Source organism: Excalfactoria chinensis, chromosome 20, assembly GCF_039878825.1.
Source record: "Excalfactoria chinensis isolate bCotChi1 chromosome 20, bCotChi1.hap2, whole genome shotgun sequence".
NCBI classification, from domain to species: domain Eukaryota; kingdom Metazoa; phylum Chordata; class Aves; order Galliformes; family Phasianidae; genus Excalfactoria; species Excalfactoria chinensis.
The window spans coordinates 5,654,143-5,670,559 of NC_092844.1; the positions used below are offsets into that span (position 1 = coordinate 5,654,143).

A 16,417-nucleotide genomic window follows, 5' to 3' on the forward strand; every position below is an offset into this window, starting at 1 on the left:
TGGAGTGTTTGCAGTCCCCTTGCCGGGAGGAGGTATCAGCACTGTGTGCAGCCGCAGCCTCCTGCTCACCGCACGCTTTCCAGGCTCTTCCTGGTGATCAGTGTGCAATTAAGTGACCACCTGCATCTATAAGGAGCTGGGGGCAGGTCTCTGCCATGCAGCATGAGGGGGCTTTGGGGCTGACCTGCGGCACGTGGCGTGTGCAGGGAGTGGTGCCCATCAGTGCTCAGTGGAAAGGCCAAAGGTTTGCACTGTGCTGGGGAAAGGGGTGCAGTGCTGAGCATCAGGATGGAGATACAGGAATAGAAAACATGAAAGAAGTGGGCAAGGGCCTGGCTGCCTGCTTAGAACGTTAAGGTGGGAGAAGACTTCAGCATCATCAGCAATCAACCCATCCCCATCATGCTGGCCCATAGAACCATGGAATCATTAAGGCTGGAGATGACTTCTAGGATCATCAAGCACTGACCCATCCCCACTGTGCTCACTCACACAGTCATAGCACCATTAAGGTTGGAGAAGGCCTCGAGGACCCTCAAGTCCAACCCTCACCCCATGCCCACCATACCCACCAAACACTGATGCTCACATCGGCTGGAGGAGGAGAGCGCGTTCCCTCGGCGCCTCTCACAGTCAGCAGCAGGCTGGTAATTTCCCTTTATGAGCTATTGATCGTATCCTCCAGGTCCCTTTCCTCCAGACAGATTGGTTTCCTGTGGCTGTATTTAAGATACCGCTTTGCTCCTGGTGGCCCTTCTCTCTGTCATCTCACTGCACAACCCCAGGTGTCCCTTATGGGATGTTCCCATGTCCCGGCATGCCCCATCCATTAACACCTCATCTTGCAGATTGGATATTCTTCATTGATTTTGCTTCGTGCTGTTCTGTATATTTCGTCGAAGGCTGGAAGGAAAGGAATTTGTATGTTTACAAAGTAAGAACAAAGACAAATTACTCCTTATTCTGGCAGGCATTGCTGTAGGGCTTCTCAAGAAGCCACCGCAGCCACCTGTCGGCCCCATTCCCATCTCCAGCACTTCTTTGGGGAGAAAATGCTCCCCATCCCCTTGAAATCTTCCTAGACCTCAGTGCAGAACTGATGTGCAACACAAAGGAACTCTGCTAGTGCATATGGCAGCTGATGTATGTGCCACACACTAAAATTATCCAGCTCTTCTTAAAGCCTGTGCGTCCTGCTTGGAAGAGCCGCCATCCTTCCCCAGCTCTCTTCTGCTTTGCTTGGGGTGCTGTGAGCACGGCTCTAATCACAGCACTGGGCTCTCCCTCCTCCCCTGGCTCCCACCATCACCAAGGTCTGCCTTCTGAAGCTGCTCCCTTTTTCAAAGGCATCGGGCACTGGGTTGTGTGGACTTTATTTTTAGAGCTTTTCCTTTCATCTTTCCCGGCTGTGTCCCACTGGGAGCTACTCCAAGAGCGCTGTGAGCACCGTGGCTGTGCCATGCTGTGCTGTGCCATGCTGTGCTGTGCCATGCTGTGCTATGCAATGCTGTGCTGGGCTGGGCTGGGCTGGGCTCATGCTGCTCCTGACCCTGGTGCAGTGTGTGGTGAGGATGGCACAGTGCACGATGTGGGGCTCCTCCTGCACCATGGGGACACCACTGGTGGCTGCTTCCACACCCTTTGCTTTGCTTTCGGCAGCTGCCGTTGCCAAGTGCTCTCCGGAGGAACCTTGTCACAGTTTGTTTGAGCCAATTGAAGTGTAATTGGGAATAAATGAAGGAAACGGGTCATTTGTGAAATAGGTGCTTGAGTCAAGGGAGAAAAATAACCCTGACTCATCCCTCCAGGATCCGTCTCCATTGGGACGCTGGTGAGCGGCCACCCCTGGGGGAGCTCGGTGTGGTGTGTGGCACTGGGACATGGGCTGGGCACAAGGGAGGTGTCTGTGCCCCTTCAGGGTGCTGCTTCCCACCGTGTTTGGTGAGCAGCTGCTTGGGTGGATCAGCAGTGCATCTTGCTGCGTGCTCAGGCTCTTCTGCACTCCCCCACATCGCATCCTCTGGCAAAGCACAGTAAGCAGTGCAAGTGCGTCTCCTTCCAAAAGCACCCTGCCTTCAGTTTTTATTGTTTTGCACTTGTTTTTTGCTGTTCTTTACACCAGCAGCTCTCAGCTCGTGGCTGAAACCCTCACATCTGTTGTTTCTCTCCATATGCAAGACAGAGGCACAGAGGAGAGCTGAGCTCCAAGGGGTGCAAAAGGCAACCCCAGGCCATGGCCCCCTGGGCTGGCAATCTGCTCCATACCAGTGCCTCATTCAGGTGCAAAGGCAGTGTTGTCCATCACTTTGCATTGGGTTACATGCTGGCAACAGGACTGGCTTGGGCCCTTGGGTTCCTGCAGCAGTGGCAGTGCAGTGAGGGCAGTAAGAACGAGTGAGTGGTGGCTCTCCAGCAGAGATAACAGGCGTGATGCTGGCTGTGCCCTGAGGATGGATGTGGCTGTTCCTCTCTGCTCCTCGGGTCAGCAGCACTACTGCATCTAAGCAGTCAGCATCTCTTCAGCAGGGCTCTGAGTATTTGTGTGCCCCAGGGAGTGGGGCTGGAACTCATCGACCTCCATAGAGGAGGTTTAATCAGCAGTGGGGGTGCAGGCAAGGACCCTTATCCCCTATGTGAGGCTGAGCAGGAGGAAAACCAACCTCAGGAGAGCCAAAGCTTCCATCTCCCATCCTTTGAGAAGGCAGCAGAGCAGCACACAGCCGTGCATACAGCTGCTGGCTGGGGCTGCAGTGCTGCTCTGGCTCTGAAGCACCGCAGCACCAGCTGTGCCTGCATGCAGCTGCCTGGGACCTCTCCTGTGTGGGCAGCAGCAGTTCCCTCACCACGCACATTCACGGCAGCCAGCATTGCTGTGTGTGTATCACAGATACCCAAAGCTGCTTGTTTTCCCGTCGCGCTGGCACTTATTTACTTATTAAAGGCATCACCCGTCAGGAGCGTGCAACATCTGCTTGTGAAAAATAGCACATCCTTGGGCCGCAGCCAGCAAAATCATTTCATTACGAAATTGCAACTGTAAAGCGACGCAGAATCACAAACATACTGTACATTGAGATGCTTTTGTTTCCAAACTGCTCATTAGGAATGATACGCGAGCCAAAATTATACCCCGTGTAAGGTGAATTAGGAGAAAATGAGCCCAACCGACCTTCTTAAGTGAGCGGCAGTTAGAACTGTAATTATTATCTCTGGTTAATCCCGCACCCACTGCAAGGCTGTGCTCAAGTTTCCTGTTCCATCCCAGAGGGGACGCATCTTCACATTGCTTCCGTTCTTCGTGCCTAATTCAGGCTGACAAGGAACATACTCGAGAGGGGAGGAAACGAGAGGCCCAGCTTAAAGATTGTTTTATGTAATGCAAGAGAGAGAACTGTGCTGCTGCTGTTGCTGCTGCCCGGGGCTGCTCCCAGCCCTGTGCTGTAGGAGAAGGGCAGAGGGATGCGATGTGCTGCCCTGGGGGAATGCCTTGGGGGTGGTCATGTACCAGGAACTCTTCCTTTTCCCTTTTCCTTTTTCCATTTTACTTCCCTTTTCACTTTCCCTTTCCTCTTCCCTTTTCCTCTTCCCTTTTCCTCTTCCTTTTCCCTTCCCTTTCACCTTTCCCCTTCCCCTTCTCCTTCCCTTTTGCCCTTTCCTTTCCTCTTTCCTCTTCCTTTTCCCCTTCCCCTTTCCCCTTCCCCTTGTCTCCTTTCCCTTTTTTCCCTTTCCTACCTCTGCAGTTTCCTATCTCTTCTCTCTCTGATTCCTTCTCTTCCAGGTCTGGCGGTCCATCAGATCATCACTATTACCGTGTCCCTCATCATGGTCATAGCTGCTCTGATAACAACCCTTGTCTTAAAAAACTGGTAAGGGGCCTCACGGTGGGGCTGGGTTGGGGCAGGCTTCCCATGGAGGGGGATTTCACAGCAAACCTACAGCAAGCATTGGCTGGCCCAGTTTGGTGCGGGGATGCTTGAGCATCACTGCTGGGTGAGCAGCCTTTGCAAGACCCTGCAGTGACGTCATCCAGTGATGTCATCCAGTGATGTCATCCAGTGATGTCATCCAGTGATGTCATCCAGCGAGTTGCCTGCATTCTGTGGCCCTGCAGGTTGCACTGCTGCTCTCCCACCTTCTTGTGGCTCCAGGGTTGAAGCCTCTTCTGAGCCTCTCGGATGCCACCAGTTCTAAGTGCGGCCCATCCCCTGGAGTGCTCCTGTGCTCCTCGAGTTCCATTTGCTCTCATTTATTCCCTTAACACAGGCTGTGCGCCTGGTAAAATAGGTTAGCTTCTTGCTTCAGGCACTCGTGACTTTACCTATTTTCCCAGAGAAACTGCCCTACTTTGAGGTCAGCGGTGCCAGCTGCCACGATGCCGCCGTGCTCCAGGACTCAGAGATCCCCAACAGCAAAGCATGGCATTGCTGAGCTCCCAGCGTGTCCCAGAGCTGTGCTGCTGCGTGCAGGTTGGGCTTCCCCATTCAGGAGGCAGAGATACAGCCTTACAGTTGCTTAGCTGGTGCCTCCCTGATTGAAAGGTTTCAAATAAATAAGAAAGAGCCCTCAATTGGGGGCTGGTCTATCCAAAGTGCTAGAATGAGGCTCCAATATGGAGTGGTGTACGTAATTAATGGTTGATGATGCAGTGTTCCCCCCCTTGGTGTGCTCCTCTTCATACACAGCTGTGCGCAAAGCGGGGCCGCGCGGCGCAACGGCCACCAACGTAAAATCACACAGCAGGAAGAGAGCTGCCAGAACCTGACCGACTTCACCCCAGCCCGCGTGCCCAGCAGCCTGGACATCTTCACAGCCTACAACGAAACGCTGCAGTGCTCCCATGAGTGTGTCAGGACGCCGGTGCCCGTGTACACGGAGGAGGCATTGCACTCGCCTGGAGATTACAAAGCAACCTACAATGGAAACAGGTAGGGTGATGCAAAGCCGTGTTCCCACGCGCACCGGTCCCGCTGTCTCTCCATCCCATCCCTAGTTTGCAGTAAGGCCATGGCTGTGCCACGTCGTGCCCTTGCAGCATCAGTCCCCCTTCCTTTGAGCAGCTCTTGAGCGCCGTGGATGGGTTTGGCACCGCGTTTCTCAGTTCCCTGCCTCCACCCCCAGCCAGGAAATGTTTCTCAGATCCATCTTCCAGAATTTCTGCTGTCTCCTAAGTGCCATCTAAAAAGCTGCTCGCTTGTGAATGGGCGATGTGATTAATGAAGGAGCAGGCTGTGAGAACCAAATGAGCCATTTGTCTGGCACGAAATAATGATACGTTAACGAGGGGCATAATGGGAGCTGACAGAGTGGTGTGAGCCCATCTCCAGGTGCTCCTCACCCGCACAGGGAGGACGGGGTGACCCCGTGACATTTGTCCATTTGCATTTTTTGGTGCTTCCTCCCATCTTGGAAGGCAGAGAATTGGGATTTTCAAACCATTTTGTTGTGTGTGTGTCAATGAGGCCGTGAACCCCAGTGGGCTGATATGGGGTGGGCAAGTGCTGCTCCACTGCCTCATCCATGTGCCGGCAGCTCGGTGCTCTCAGCCTTGAGGCGATGCTTTCTGGGCAGCCCCACAGAGGCAGTGCACAGCCCCATGTCCCACATGTAGTGCTGGTTCCACTGGGAGGGGACAGCAGGGATGTTGCCATAGGGCTGCTATGGTTTGGATGAGCGTGCCCATGTCAACCACCCAGCCATGCTTCTTTCCCTGCTTTGCACCACCCTGGTTTCCCAGGCCAATGAGCTCACCAAAAGCACTGCTGTAGAGGTTTTGCTCTCCCTGTGATGAAGCTGATGTGCACAGCACCCCTGTGGCTCGTTCATGTTGCACACCAGCACATGCAAGCCCATTTTTCTGCTCACTGCAGACCCTCTTCTTCTGATCGGCATCTTATTCCTGTGGCCTTTGTGTCTGAGAAATGGTTTGAAATCTCCTGTTGACTGGCCGAAGCCTGTTTTACTTCCCGGGCAGGGCAGACGCCATCTGGCTGTTTCCTGGTAGGTATCACTTCCCACGTCCTGGTGTGATGGGGTCCTGGTGGGGGGTGGCTGTGTGCTGGGGCTGGGCTGGGCTGCTTTCACCTACTTGTTCCCATGAAGGTGGCAAGAAAGCAATTAGGCTTCACTGTGTGCTGCATCACAGCGGGGCAGCTGTGCCAGCTCCAGCCCTATGCTCAGGTACATTAACCCATTGGTCCCAAGCAATGAATCATGCATACATTGCAAATGAAAATGAGAGAGGGAACCTTCTGGGGTGAAGCAAGAGGGCTCTTAGTCCTCATCTGTTAATGTTCTCTCGTTTCTCCAGTTCAGCTGTTGTGGCCATAAAGTCAAAGTGTGAAGGTGCCTGGCCAAAGAGCTTGTGTTGGTGAGCAGGGATCAGCACAGGGAAGGTCTGAGAGAGGTTCTGCATTTTCTACTGCACAGCTGTGGTGCCTGGAGGAGTGTGGCTGCTGCCCGCTGCAGGAAACCTGTGCCATTCCCACTGCTGCTCCTCAATATCCTATGCAGTTCTGTGCCAAAGACTGAGAGTCCCCGCTCATTTCGATGGATTTCTTTAAATAGTCCAAAGCTGCTCCATTACGCTTTATTAAATCCTTGAAATTCTCATTGACCTGTTTTCCTGGAATCCATAAAATTCATATCAATGCGCTCCGGAAAAAATCTATCCAAATGTTACCCGGAGCATTAGCCCTGTGATAGCGTTTCAATTATGTATAAAGTTCTGTTTGGTTTCATTAATATTACCTTAATGAGATTACTCCAAAACACGTTCCCTGCCCGCACATGTGTGCCTGCACTGGGGCAGCTCTGTGTGCAGGTGTCTGCCTATGGGCTGTCCCATCTGTCATTGCTATCTGGTCGCTGGGTTTTAGCCCCAGCAGCAGTGGAAGGGTGCACTGAAGCTTGTGGGTTAGCTGCAGCTCTCCCTTCCAGCCCATTCTTGCAAGGGATGGGCCCAAAGCAGCCCATGAGGAGAGCGCTGTGCAATGCGTAGAGATTGGAAACTGCACCATCCTTGGCATTGGGAGCACCTTCCCTTGGAAAGGCTCAGAGTACTTTGCAAGTCTTAATTGATGGCACTTCACAGCTCTTAGCTCTCTAATAAGCAAATTAATGCTACCAAATGTGTACATTCAGAGCTCGAGGCATGAGATGTGATGTGGCCAGGGATGAGGCTGCTGGGAGCGGAGAGGGGACAGGGAAACCTTGTATAGATGAGCAATGGGAGGTCAGGCATGAGATCTGTGGGGACTATTCAGGTTGTGCTCAGCGTACAAGAGATGAGCATCGCTGCTGAGTTGGCAGCTCAGTCACTGATGGGTGAGCTGGGCCACTTGGGTGGAAGGGGCAGCACGGTGTAGGTGTAAGGTTGGCACGGTGTAGGTGTAGGGTTGGCATGGTGTAGGTGTAGGGTTGGCACGGGGTAGGTGTAAGGTTGGCATGGTGTAGGTGTAAGGTTGGCATGGTGTAGGGGTAGGGTTGGCATGGTGTAGGTGTAGGGTTGGCACAGTGTAGGTGTAAGGTTGGCATGGTGTAGGGGTAGGGTTGGCATGGTGTAGGTGTAGGGTTGGCATGGTGTAGGTGTAAGGTTGGCATGGTGTAGGTGTAGGGTTGGCACGGTGTAGGTGTAAGGTTGGCATGGTGTAGGTGTAGGGTTGGCATGGTGTAGGGGTAGGGTTGGCATGGTGTAGGGGTAGGGTTGGCGCTGTGTAAGGGCAGTAAGGCACAGCCTGCAGGCAGCACTGAGTTTTTGTAAGACAACCTGGTGGAACTCATCTGCTGACACGGCAAGCAGATGCTGAAGTTATTTCTTGAGGTCAGGTTCATCCTCTGCCAACACGAGCTGTTCTGTGTGACACCGGAGCAGTCCCTGCCGCAGCTCTGGCCCTCTGAAGAGCAGAGAGCTGTGCCCATGGAGAACAGCTGCTGGAGTTTTCCAGCAGATTTCACCCGCCTGCTGCCAAACCCCTCCGGAGTGCTTGCTTGGAGATGAATGTCACACCTCTGCAACAGGCAGCACTTCAGCTATTTCTGCACTTCAGTAGCTGAGATCCGTTCTTGCAGGCCGGCACAGCTGCAGCAGTGATGTGGCCCGGGGCTGTTTTCTGTGCACAGTGAAGTGGTCAATTACAGCATTGGCACCGGGAGCCGAGTGAGGAGTCCTAGGGGTTCATCAGTGGAGCTGCGGCCAGCAGGGCTGCTTTGTTGGGCTTCACACCGGCCCCTGGGTTTCTGAAATCAACTTTGGTCTTTTGCATTATTCTTGTCCTTAATCCCACTCTCTTTCCACTGAAAAACCGCATGGAATGAGATTATACAAAAATCTGTAAGGTTGATCAAGCACTGACCTACTTTGTGCAAAGAGGCGATTTGGGATACAATACAAATGTGCATCAAGAGGTATTTATCCAGAGCTGGGTGCACCTCCAGCATCGGCGCTGGAGAAGTGGGCATTTGAGAGCCTGAGATCTTCCCGGTGTGACAGTGTTGATCCGAGCCCAGCTTTTTTATCACAAGGCAGCCCAAATTGCTGGGATTGTATGGTAATGCTGTGCTTTGTGCTCTGCCATGTCCTCGTTCTGCCTGACAACAGCAAATGGTTTGTATTAACATTAACAGATAATGAGTCATCGGAAAGATCCGGGCTCGTCTTCTGAGGAATAACAAGCGTTCCCAACACAGCACCAGAACAAAAGCTTAAGGACTTGCTAGAATCTGCCCAGCTAATTAGCTGGAATGGCAGCATCCTTATTGGAGATGGTGTATGCTGGACACCGTGCTTAAAAATGACGTTGCATTGCAGGGTGCTGGTCAGCAGAGGTCACGGTGCATAGGACAGCACTTCTGCAGGCACAGGGCTGTATGTGGAGCTGCCCCACGTGCAGCAATCACAAGGCATGCAGGGCTGCAGTGCAACACATATCGACGTCCATAAAACCCCATATGCATAAAGTAGCTGCAGCACTGATGGGGACTAATTGTCTTCTGAAGGTTTAAAGATCACGTAGGGAGTGATCTGTCAGGAGATGGCAAATAAATAGCTTGAGAAGAACTTCAATAGGATCTCTGGTTTTGATGCTTAACCAATTCCCTATTGATTTCTTTAGGGCATTTAACTTTAGAAAATCTTGTTAGTACTCATCATCGCCTTCTCATCTGCCAGAGCACTCGATGCTCTTATCCTAAGTATGAAAAGCTCTGGGATGATCAGAAATAAATTACACTTCAGGAAACAGTGTGCAGTAAGGCGCACCTCAGCTTCTTACTCACTCCTGCTCTCCACCCAAAGCATCCACTGCTCCAACACACGTGGGACTCTGCATCCCAGTGTTGCACGCTGCCCATGGGGCTGGGTTGGACCAGGCAGGGTTGGGACCCGTGTGGTCAGCAGGGTGGGTGCTGCAGGGCAGTGGGACTGATCCTTACTGCGGGTGGTGGGAGGCAGTAGATGTGACTGCAGCTTGAGAGAGCTGATGTGAATCTGGATGCGTTTCCCTGTGACAAACATTAACCTTTCGTTTTCTTTTCGTTCTCTGCAGGATTCCATTGGTGAACCTGTAAAAAAAAACAAAACAATTAAACAATAATGGGTTACCTGTACCTACCATTTCTGTTTACCAGTAGGAGACTCAAAGAGCAGCGTTCTATGGGCCAAATATATTTTTATACAGATGAACACGCCTGTAGGGAACTGCGTTTTGCAATGAGTGCGTTTGGGGGCTTTTTTGTTTGGAGAAGAGAAAACGAATCCCACGAAGGAAGAGGGAAACTGAGAAGAGCTGGAAGGAGCAGGACTGAGCAGCTGGAGCCTGGGATACGGACTACGATTCTGAACCTGTGCCAATAATACCATTATGTGCCATGTACTGATGCAAAAGACTTCGTGAGAAGCAGAAGCTAAGTCAGTAATACACAGAAATGCTACCGAGGACGGGGGAGGGACGTCTCTTCCAATGGGGTCTCATGGATTCCGGTCCACGTACATACATACATATGATATATATACAGAGAAAATATATACACACACAAAAAAAACACTTTTTTTGTACTGTAGCAATTTTTGGAGATCTTAAATACTCATTTTTAAAGAAAACGTCACGGGCTAAAAGTCTGATTTCTTTAACATGCATAATACGACCTAGTTAAAGCGATGTTTTCTACTTGGGCAGCTTGCCTTTCAAACCTAGATGTGTATATACAGATAGACATATACATATATATATGTGTGTGTGTATGTATAAGCATATATATGTATGTATACATAGATAGATAGTTCTATTTTTCATTCTGGAGATGCGTTTCCAGCTGTGGGTGCTCGCGCCGTGCAGCCCCGATGCAACGGGCTTGGAAAGCTTTGAAAGAGGGTCTGGAGCAAGAGCAGGATGGAAAAGGGGTTTTTCAGCTGTTTGCAGCCTGAGTGTTGTGGGGATGGCACCTTCAGGGGACAAAGTCGGGGTCCAGAGGGGTCTGCTGGCGTCCCATCATGAGATGCTTCCCGCTGTGCTGCTTCAGTGCGTGAAGGGCAGCAGAGTTCAGATCAAAAGTCCTCCGGTTCTTTTTGCAACCTGCCCTCCTGAGTGTCTGAATGGCTTTGTGGAGTTATCCAGATCCGCGTTCCGATCATCTGCTCAATCCTCAGCTCCATTTCTTTCTTCTCAGTGTGTCTTTCCAAGAAAAGGCCTTCCTGGCACTGCGCATCGCCACGCATGCAGCTGCTTCATTCCATAGCCATCTCTGTCCTTTTCTGATGGGGTTCTGTAGCCTGGAGCCTTTTCCCCCACCTTATGGGAGCTGCCCCAAGTAGAAGTCTTCCGTGCCAGAGGTGGATGTGAACTGATCATGCCTGGGGGCACCAGCAGCGTTCCCTATGGCCCTGGGGCAGCTGAGCATCCTGCGGAGCTGGGCGCAGGGTTATGTTGGGTCTGGAGGGTTTTGTTCCATTGTGCTGGTTCCTTTTGCAGCAGGGTTTCTGCAGGGCTCCCTGCCCCAGGCCTTTGTGTGTTGCTGATGTGAGCGGTGCAGCCCGTGCCAATGATTGTCACTCTCGCAATGCTTCACTTTTCCTTCTTTGTCTCACTTCTCTGGCTCCGATCCACTCCAGCTCTGCCATCGTGTTGTGCTTTACCCATTGATCTTTCTATTTATTTGTATCTGCTGGCTGCACCGAGTCCTTCCCGTGGGTATTCAGTGTAATCTTGATAGCAGTCTGACATCGTGAGATAGAATATCTGAGTCCCTCATTCCTGGCACCGGGAGCATCGTGGAGAGCTCCTTCCCTTAGGGAGCTGCTACCTGGAGCTTGGTCAGGTGGAGCCATGGGGATGGGGATGTGTCTGCGTGCCTCTGTGTCAGGGAGCACAGTCAGACAGTTCCAACCCCAGGCAGGGCTCCATTGCCACGAGCTTCCCCTGCTGTGCAGAAGGACATGGCCCGGCCACCCCAAGGCTGCTCAGCACGGAGCCAGGAGACAAACGTAGATGCACAATCTTCCCTTATTTATAAGGACCAACAGCACTTGCACTTTATCAGAGAAATCCTCACATCCCTATGCATGCCAAGCACACCAAGAAAAGGAACAACTGCCAGTAGGAAGGAAAGGAAGGGAGGGAGGAGCGGAGCTGCGAATGTGGTGGTTCAGCAGGCAGGACTCAGCATCCTGGTGCTGTTCTGTCGTAAATAGAAATGAAACCACGTTTCTTTCATTCCCTGCTATTGATGAGAACCAAAAATAAAAGACCCAACCAAAAACAACCATGACATGAAAACATGGAGCTGTGTGTTCCCAGGGAAGTGGTGGAGTCTCCATCCCTGGAGATGCTCAAGAAATACAGATGTGGCACTTGGGGACGTGGTTTAGTGGGCATGGTAGCAGTGGGTTGGGGTTGGACTTGAGGATCTTAGAGGTCTTTTCCAACCTGGATGGTTCTTTGATTGGATGATTCTGTGTTAGTGGAATGGACCTGTTGGGGAGACGTATTGCACGGGGGAAGAGCAAGAAGTGCAGTGTTTGCAGGCGCCTTCTGATGAGCTGTGCCATGCAGTGGCTGCCCCATCCCACTGCTATCTGCTGCAGCAACAGATGACTGCTCTGCATGGATGCCTTCAGCCCTTTGCAGACAACAGCTCTGCCCTGAGCTGGTGGTCATTGCTCCAACTTCCACTGATGTGAGCCAACCCAAAGCTCATTCATCAATAACTGGGAGGCTCTGCAGATGCTGATGCTGCCGCTGAGTGCTTGGATGTGCTGGAACTGCTTGCCCGAGCAGCAGGGCTGGCTGCTTTGCAAGGACATGTGCACATTTGGAGAATAAGGCCTTGAGAAAGGATTTTTTTCTTTTGTCATTCAGCAGCTGAGCCTGCTTTCCAGCCAAACAGCATTGCACAGGCAGTGGGAAGCACTGTGCCTTTCCATGCTGGGCGGTCGGAGCGCCGGGACCACGCCATGCTGTGCTGTCGGGTTGTGCTTGGCGCAAGCAAACTGGCAGCTCAGAGGAAGAGTTGGGATGTTTGCTCTGCCATAAGCTTCCAGCCAACCTCTTTTCAGTTCATACTATGGGTTTCTTACTCCTTTAGTGGTTCTCAAGAAGTATATCCCAGCTGCCAGGTCCCCAGATGGGTAGCAGTGCATTTGTGTTTCGCTGTGGCTCTGTCCCATTGCAGGTAATGGGATCGAGCCCCTTCCCCGTGCTCCCATGGGGGTTGAGGGGCCGGGTACCCAGGTGGCTGCCCATATCTCAACACCCAATGGTTTACCTTCATTCTGTCTTCCCAGCAAGAGAAATGGGCATCCCACTGCAGGTTTCATGGGAGCACCACTGGGAAGGAGCGCTCCCACAGCATTCTTGTGACTCAAATTCATTTCCAGCGTAGGTAGGAATGTGGAGTAGTGACAGCAGAGCAGGCGTAGCGATGACAAGAGCGCCACAGAGATGGATTTCAGGTTACCTCTTCTCCATTGGCAGCTTGTTACAAAGGAAAGGTAATTCAGCTTAAAATGGTAGTTAAATAGTAGATATTCTACACATATTATATATTTTGTAAAAAAAAGAAAATAGAATAAAAATATATATATAATAACTCAGCCCACCCGTTCCCGGATGACTGCGGTTGGAGTTTTTTCATTCAACCAGCTGTAAAATGTGTCCGTGAGTTTCTGAAAACCAGCAAGAAATCCCTTCTCCATCTCAGACACCTGTGGGTCCCTTTGGGCCTGCGGGGCTCACCCAGCGCTTCTCACTCATTTTTAAGGATGATTCTCAGCATTTTTTGTAGGCTACATTTTTAAACGGCGCCACGAGTTGGAGATATTTACCTGGAGACAAAGCATACGTTGCACAACAACAAATGTACACTAAGGGCACAGATTTCTGACCCAGATCCTTCTATTTTAGGTTCCGAGGGGTTTCTTTTTCTGTTCGATAGGACATGTACAGTGAAGTTTACAGTTTATTTTGCCAAAAAAAAACAACCCAACAACCACGTTTTCTAACATGAGACGGCTTTTACTTTGTAACCGGTTTTACATCACGGAGTACTTTTCTTTCTTTTTGTTCTCTTTTTGTTTTATGTTTTCTGGGAAAATTCTGTAACGTGAGGCATCGATACGCGACGGTACATCAAGGGGACAAGGCCTGGGGCGCACAGCCCAGCACTGCTTATGTGCACAGAGGCTACGGTTGATGGAAGGAAAGATGGACAGATAGACAGACAGACTGATGGACCGGCGGACAGACAGGCAGACATACGGACAGATAGGCAAACAGATGGACTGGTGGGCAGACAGATGGACCGATGGACAGACAGGCAGACAAACGGATGGACAGATAGGAAGACAGATGGACCACTGGATGAGTGGATGGGTGGACAGACAGGCAGACAAACAGATGGACAGACAGGCTGACAGATAGACAGGCAGACAGACAGCTGGGCATGGCAGTCCCATGGCGCTGGGCAGCCCTGGCACTCTGTGTGCCCGGGGCCGGGCTGCCCTCAGCCAGTTGTGGTTCCACACAGGTGAATATTTTATTCCCGAGTGCTTTTATTTTTTAATTTGTCTCTGTACTTCGAAGCTGTGTATTTGGAAGCACTGTAAATGCGACCCTATACCGATTTCCCTGTGTATATTTAGTACTCTGATGTTGCTATTAAAACTGATATGAGAACCGTGCCAGCTCGTGGCTCGCTTCCTCTGTGCTCCCATCTCCTGGGGTTATGGGACAGGGCAACCTACAGCATCCCCAGCTGTACTGTGCCAGCCCAAGGCCCCGCAGCAGAGGCAGAACCCCATGGGATCATTGGGTTTCATGGGGACACATGGGCTGTCTCATCCCAGCATGGGGATGGAATGGCCAGGATCCTCCAGCACGGTCTGAGCTGGAAAGGGGAAGAACCTTCTTTGAGTGTGGCTTTGCAGCAGGGGTGACTGCTGGTTTCATCTCCTGGTGGTGGTGAACCCTTCCTGCAGCGCTGTGGGGCGCACAGCAGTGAGGTGCTCATCTCTGACCCAGCCAAACCCTGCCCCAACACTCTCTTGTGTGGGGAAATATATAGGAAAAGAGGGAGGGACAAAGTGAGATGCTCTTCTTTTTAGGGTCAAATTGCCTTCTTAAATCACCGTGACAATGTGTACAAGCCAACAGAATGTGAATGGCCCCGGTGCTGCATAGATCAGCAGTGAGCTCTGTTGGTTTCCAAACACACGTGGGATTTCGGGGCATGAAATACAGCGCTGGGATCTCATTCCTTTCCCTGCTATTCATCACAGCTGGAAAAGTACTCACCGGCCCTAACTGTCACAAGCGTCACCGCTGCAGGAACAAAGGAGAAATATTGTGCTGAGCTGTGCAGCACGGAGATGAGGCCAACGAGCAGCCCAGGAGCTGCAAAGGTCTCCCCCGGCTGCAGGCAGTGCTGCCATGCAGGGAGTGCTGCTCTGGGGCTGCTTGCACTGGATTGCTGCCCACGAGGAGCAACGAGCAGAGCTGAGTCAGCCGGCAGCAGGGTGAGACTGCAGAATGGGACGGGAAACAACACACAAGCACGCTGATGCCGCAGCGCGCAGCTCTGTTAAAAAGCAGGACTAAGCGTTATCCAAGTTTAATTATTGTAATTATACCGGGGCGAAGTAATTACTGGGGATATTTTAAGCATCAATCAACATGCTATTTTGAAGAACGGATCCCTGATTTATCCAGGGCTAGGTGGTAAGCATCAGCTCCCAACAATGCTCCTTCAGAAAGAGGAGCCGACCAAGCAACTTTGTCAAGATCTGGGCGCAGTTTCTTAAGAGCAAATTCAGTCGGGTTCCTTTCTGGTGGAGGGACAGAGGGACCCCCACACATGGGGACCCAGTGGTGCCGCAATGGAGCCAGGCTCCCAGCTGCAGGCTGCAAGCAGAACATTGGCATAGCAGTAGAGGTGTCCCCACTGTGGGGCTCTGAGGTTGGTCAGCTGAATGGCTCTGAGCAGCCCCTGCTCCTGCACCGTGCCCAGGAGCTGCAGCTTTGGCATTCAGATACGTCCAGGTACGCCCAATAAATAACGAGTGTGGAGAGATTGGTTTATTACTGCAAAGCAATTTGTGGTAATAAGAGGTTTGGAGCAGCAAAGCCTCTCAGCAGAGAGCTGAATTATGGCAGAAACGCATTGGGAAGGAAGAGCCCAGAACTGCAGTGTGGAGGAGGACACAGAATGTGCTGGCAGCAGTGGGATCCAGGGTGGGGAGGTCAGGAGGGCTCCCTCCAAAAACCCCATTGCTCCCTATGGGCAGACAGGGAGAGGCTCTTTGCTGAAGGGCTGAGGAATGGGAGCTGTGGAGCTGCCATGCCAAGGTCAGATCTTGTCTGGATTTTATTGGCACTGCTGCGATCCGACCCCCGGGGCTCTCAGACCTCCTCGCTTCTGCCAGGAGTGACAAGTCAATATATTTTTAATAAACCTACCCGATTGAAATCCTCACCGTTCCTGTAGCGCCGTTCATACTCCAAGCATGATATTAACTGAGAGCTCACATTTATCTTAGTTCCTTGTCAGACCCAAACACTGCTGGAGTTCCTGCGGGGTTATTATTATCCTTCTCGTGCTGATGCTGAAGGTGGCAAGACGTGGGCTGATGTTTGCACAGAGGAGCAGTGCAGGGCCACAGCGGAGGCGTGGGGGGGCTGTGGGAAACAGGAGACCACTCATATCCCATCTTTACCTTCAGAGTGAGAGCCAGCTGCAACAGCCCCATGCTTCCCTTGGCCCTCCTCTCCTACCCTGCCATGGCTCAGAGCTTTGGGTAGACCCAGCCTGGCAATGCCTTCCCCTGCAGCTCGAAGCTTGTAAGGCTGCCAGCATCCTGCCCTCAGTCTGCAAAAGCACAGCTTGACATTTATTTTTTCTTATCTCATTCTCAGCCGTATTTTCCTTCCTC

General features: G+C 51.8%; 1 protein-coding gene across 2 annotated transcripts in view; it reads left to right on the forward strand.

Annotated features, from left to right (window-relative positions):
- Positions 1-14,170, forward strand: part of AJAP1 (adherens junctions associated protein 1) — a 37,231-nt gene extending 23,061 nt beyond the window's left edge. For both annotated transcript variants that reach the window (XM_072354354.1, XM_072354353.1), the window contains exons 3-6: positions 3,779-3,866; positions 4,683-4,925; positions 5,868-5,997; positions 9,543-14,170. In XM_072354354.1, coding sequence (XP_072210455.1) covers positions 3,779-3,866; positions 4,683-4,925; positions 5,868-5,940 — 404 coding nt within the window. In that variant the 3' untranslated portion in view covers positions 5,941-5,997; positions 9,543-14,170. The remainder of the gene's footprint in view (positions 1-3,778; positions 3,867-4,682; positions 4,926-5,867; positions 5,998-9,542) is intronic.
- Positions 14,171-16,417: the final 2,247 nt, after the last annotated feature.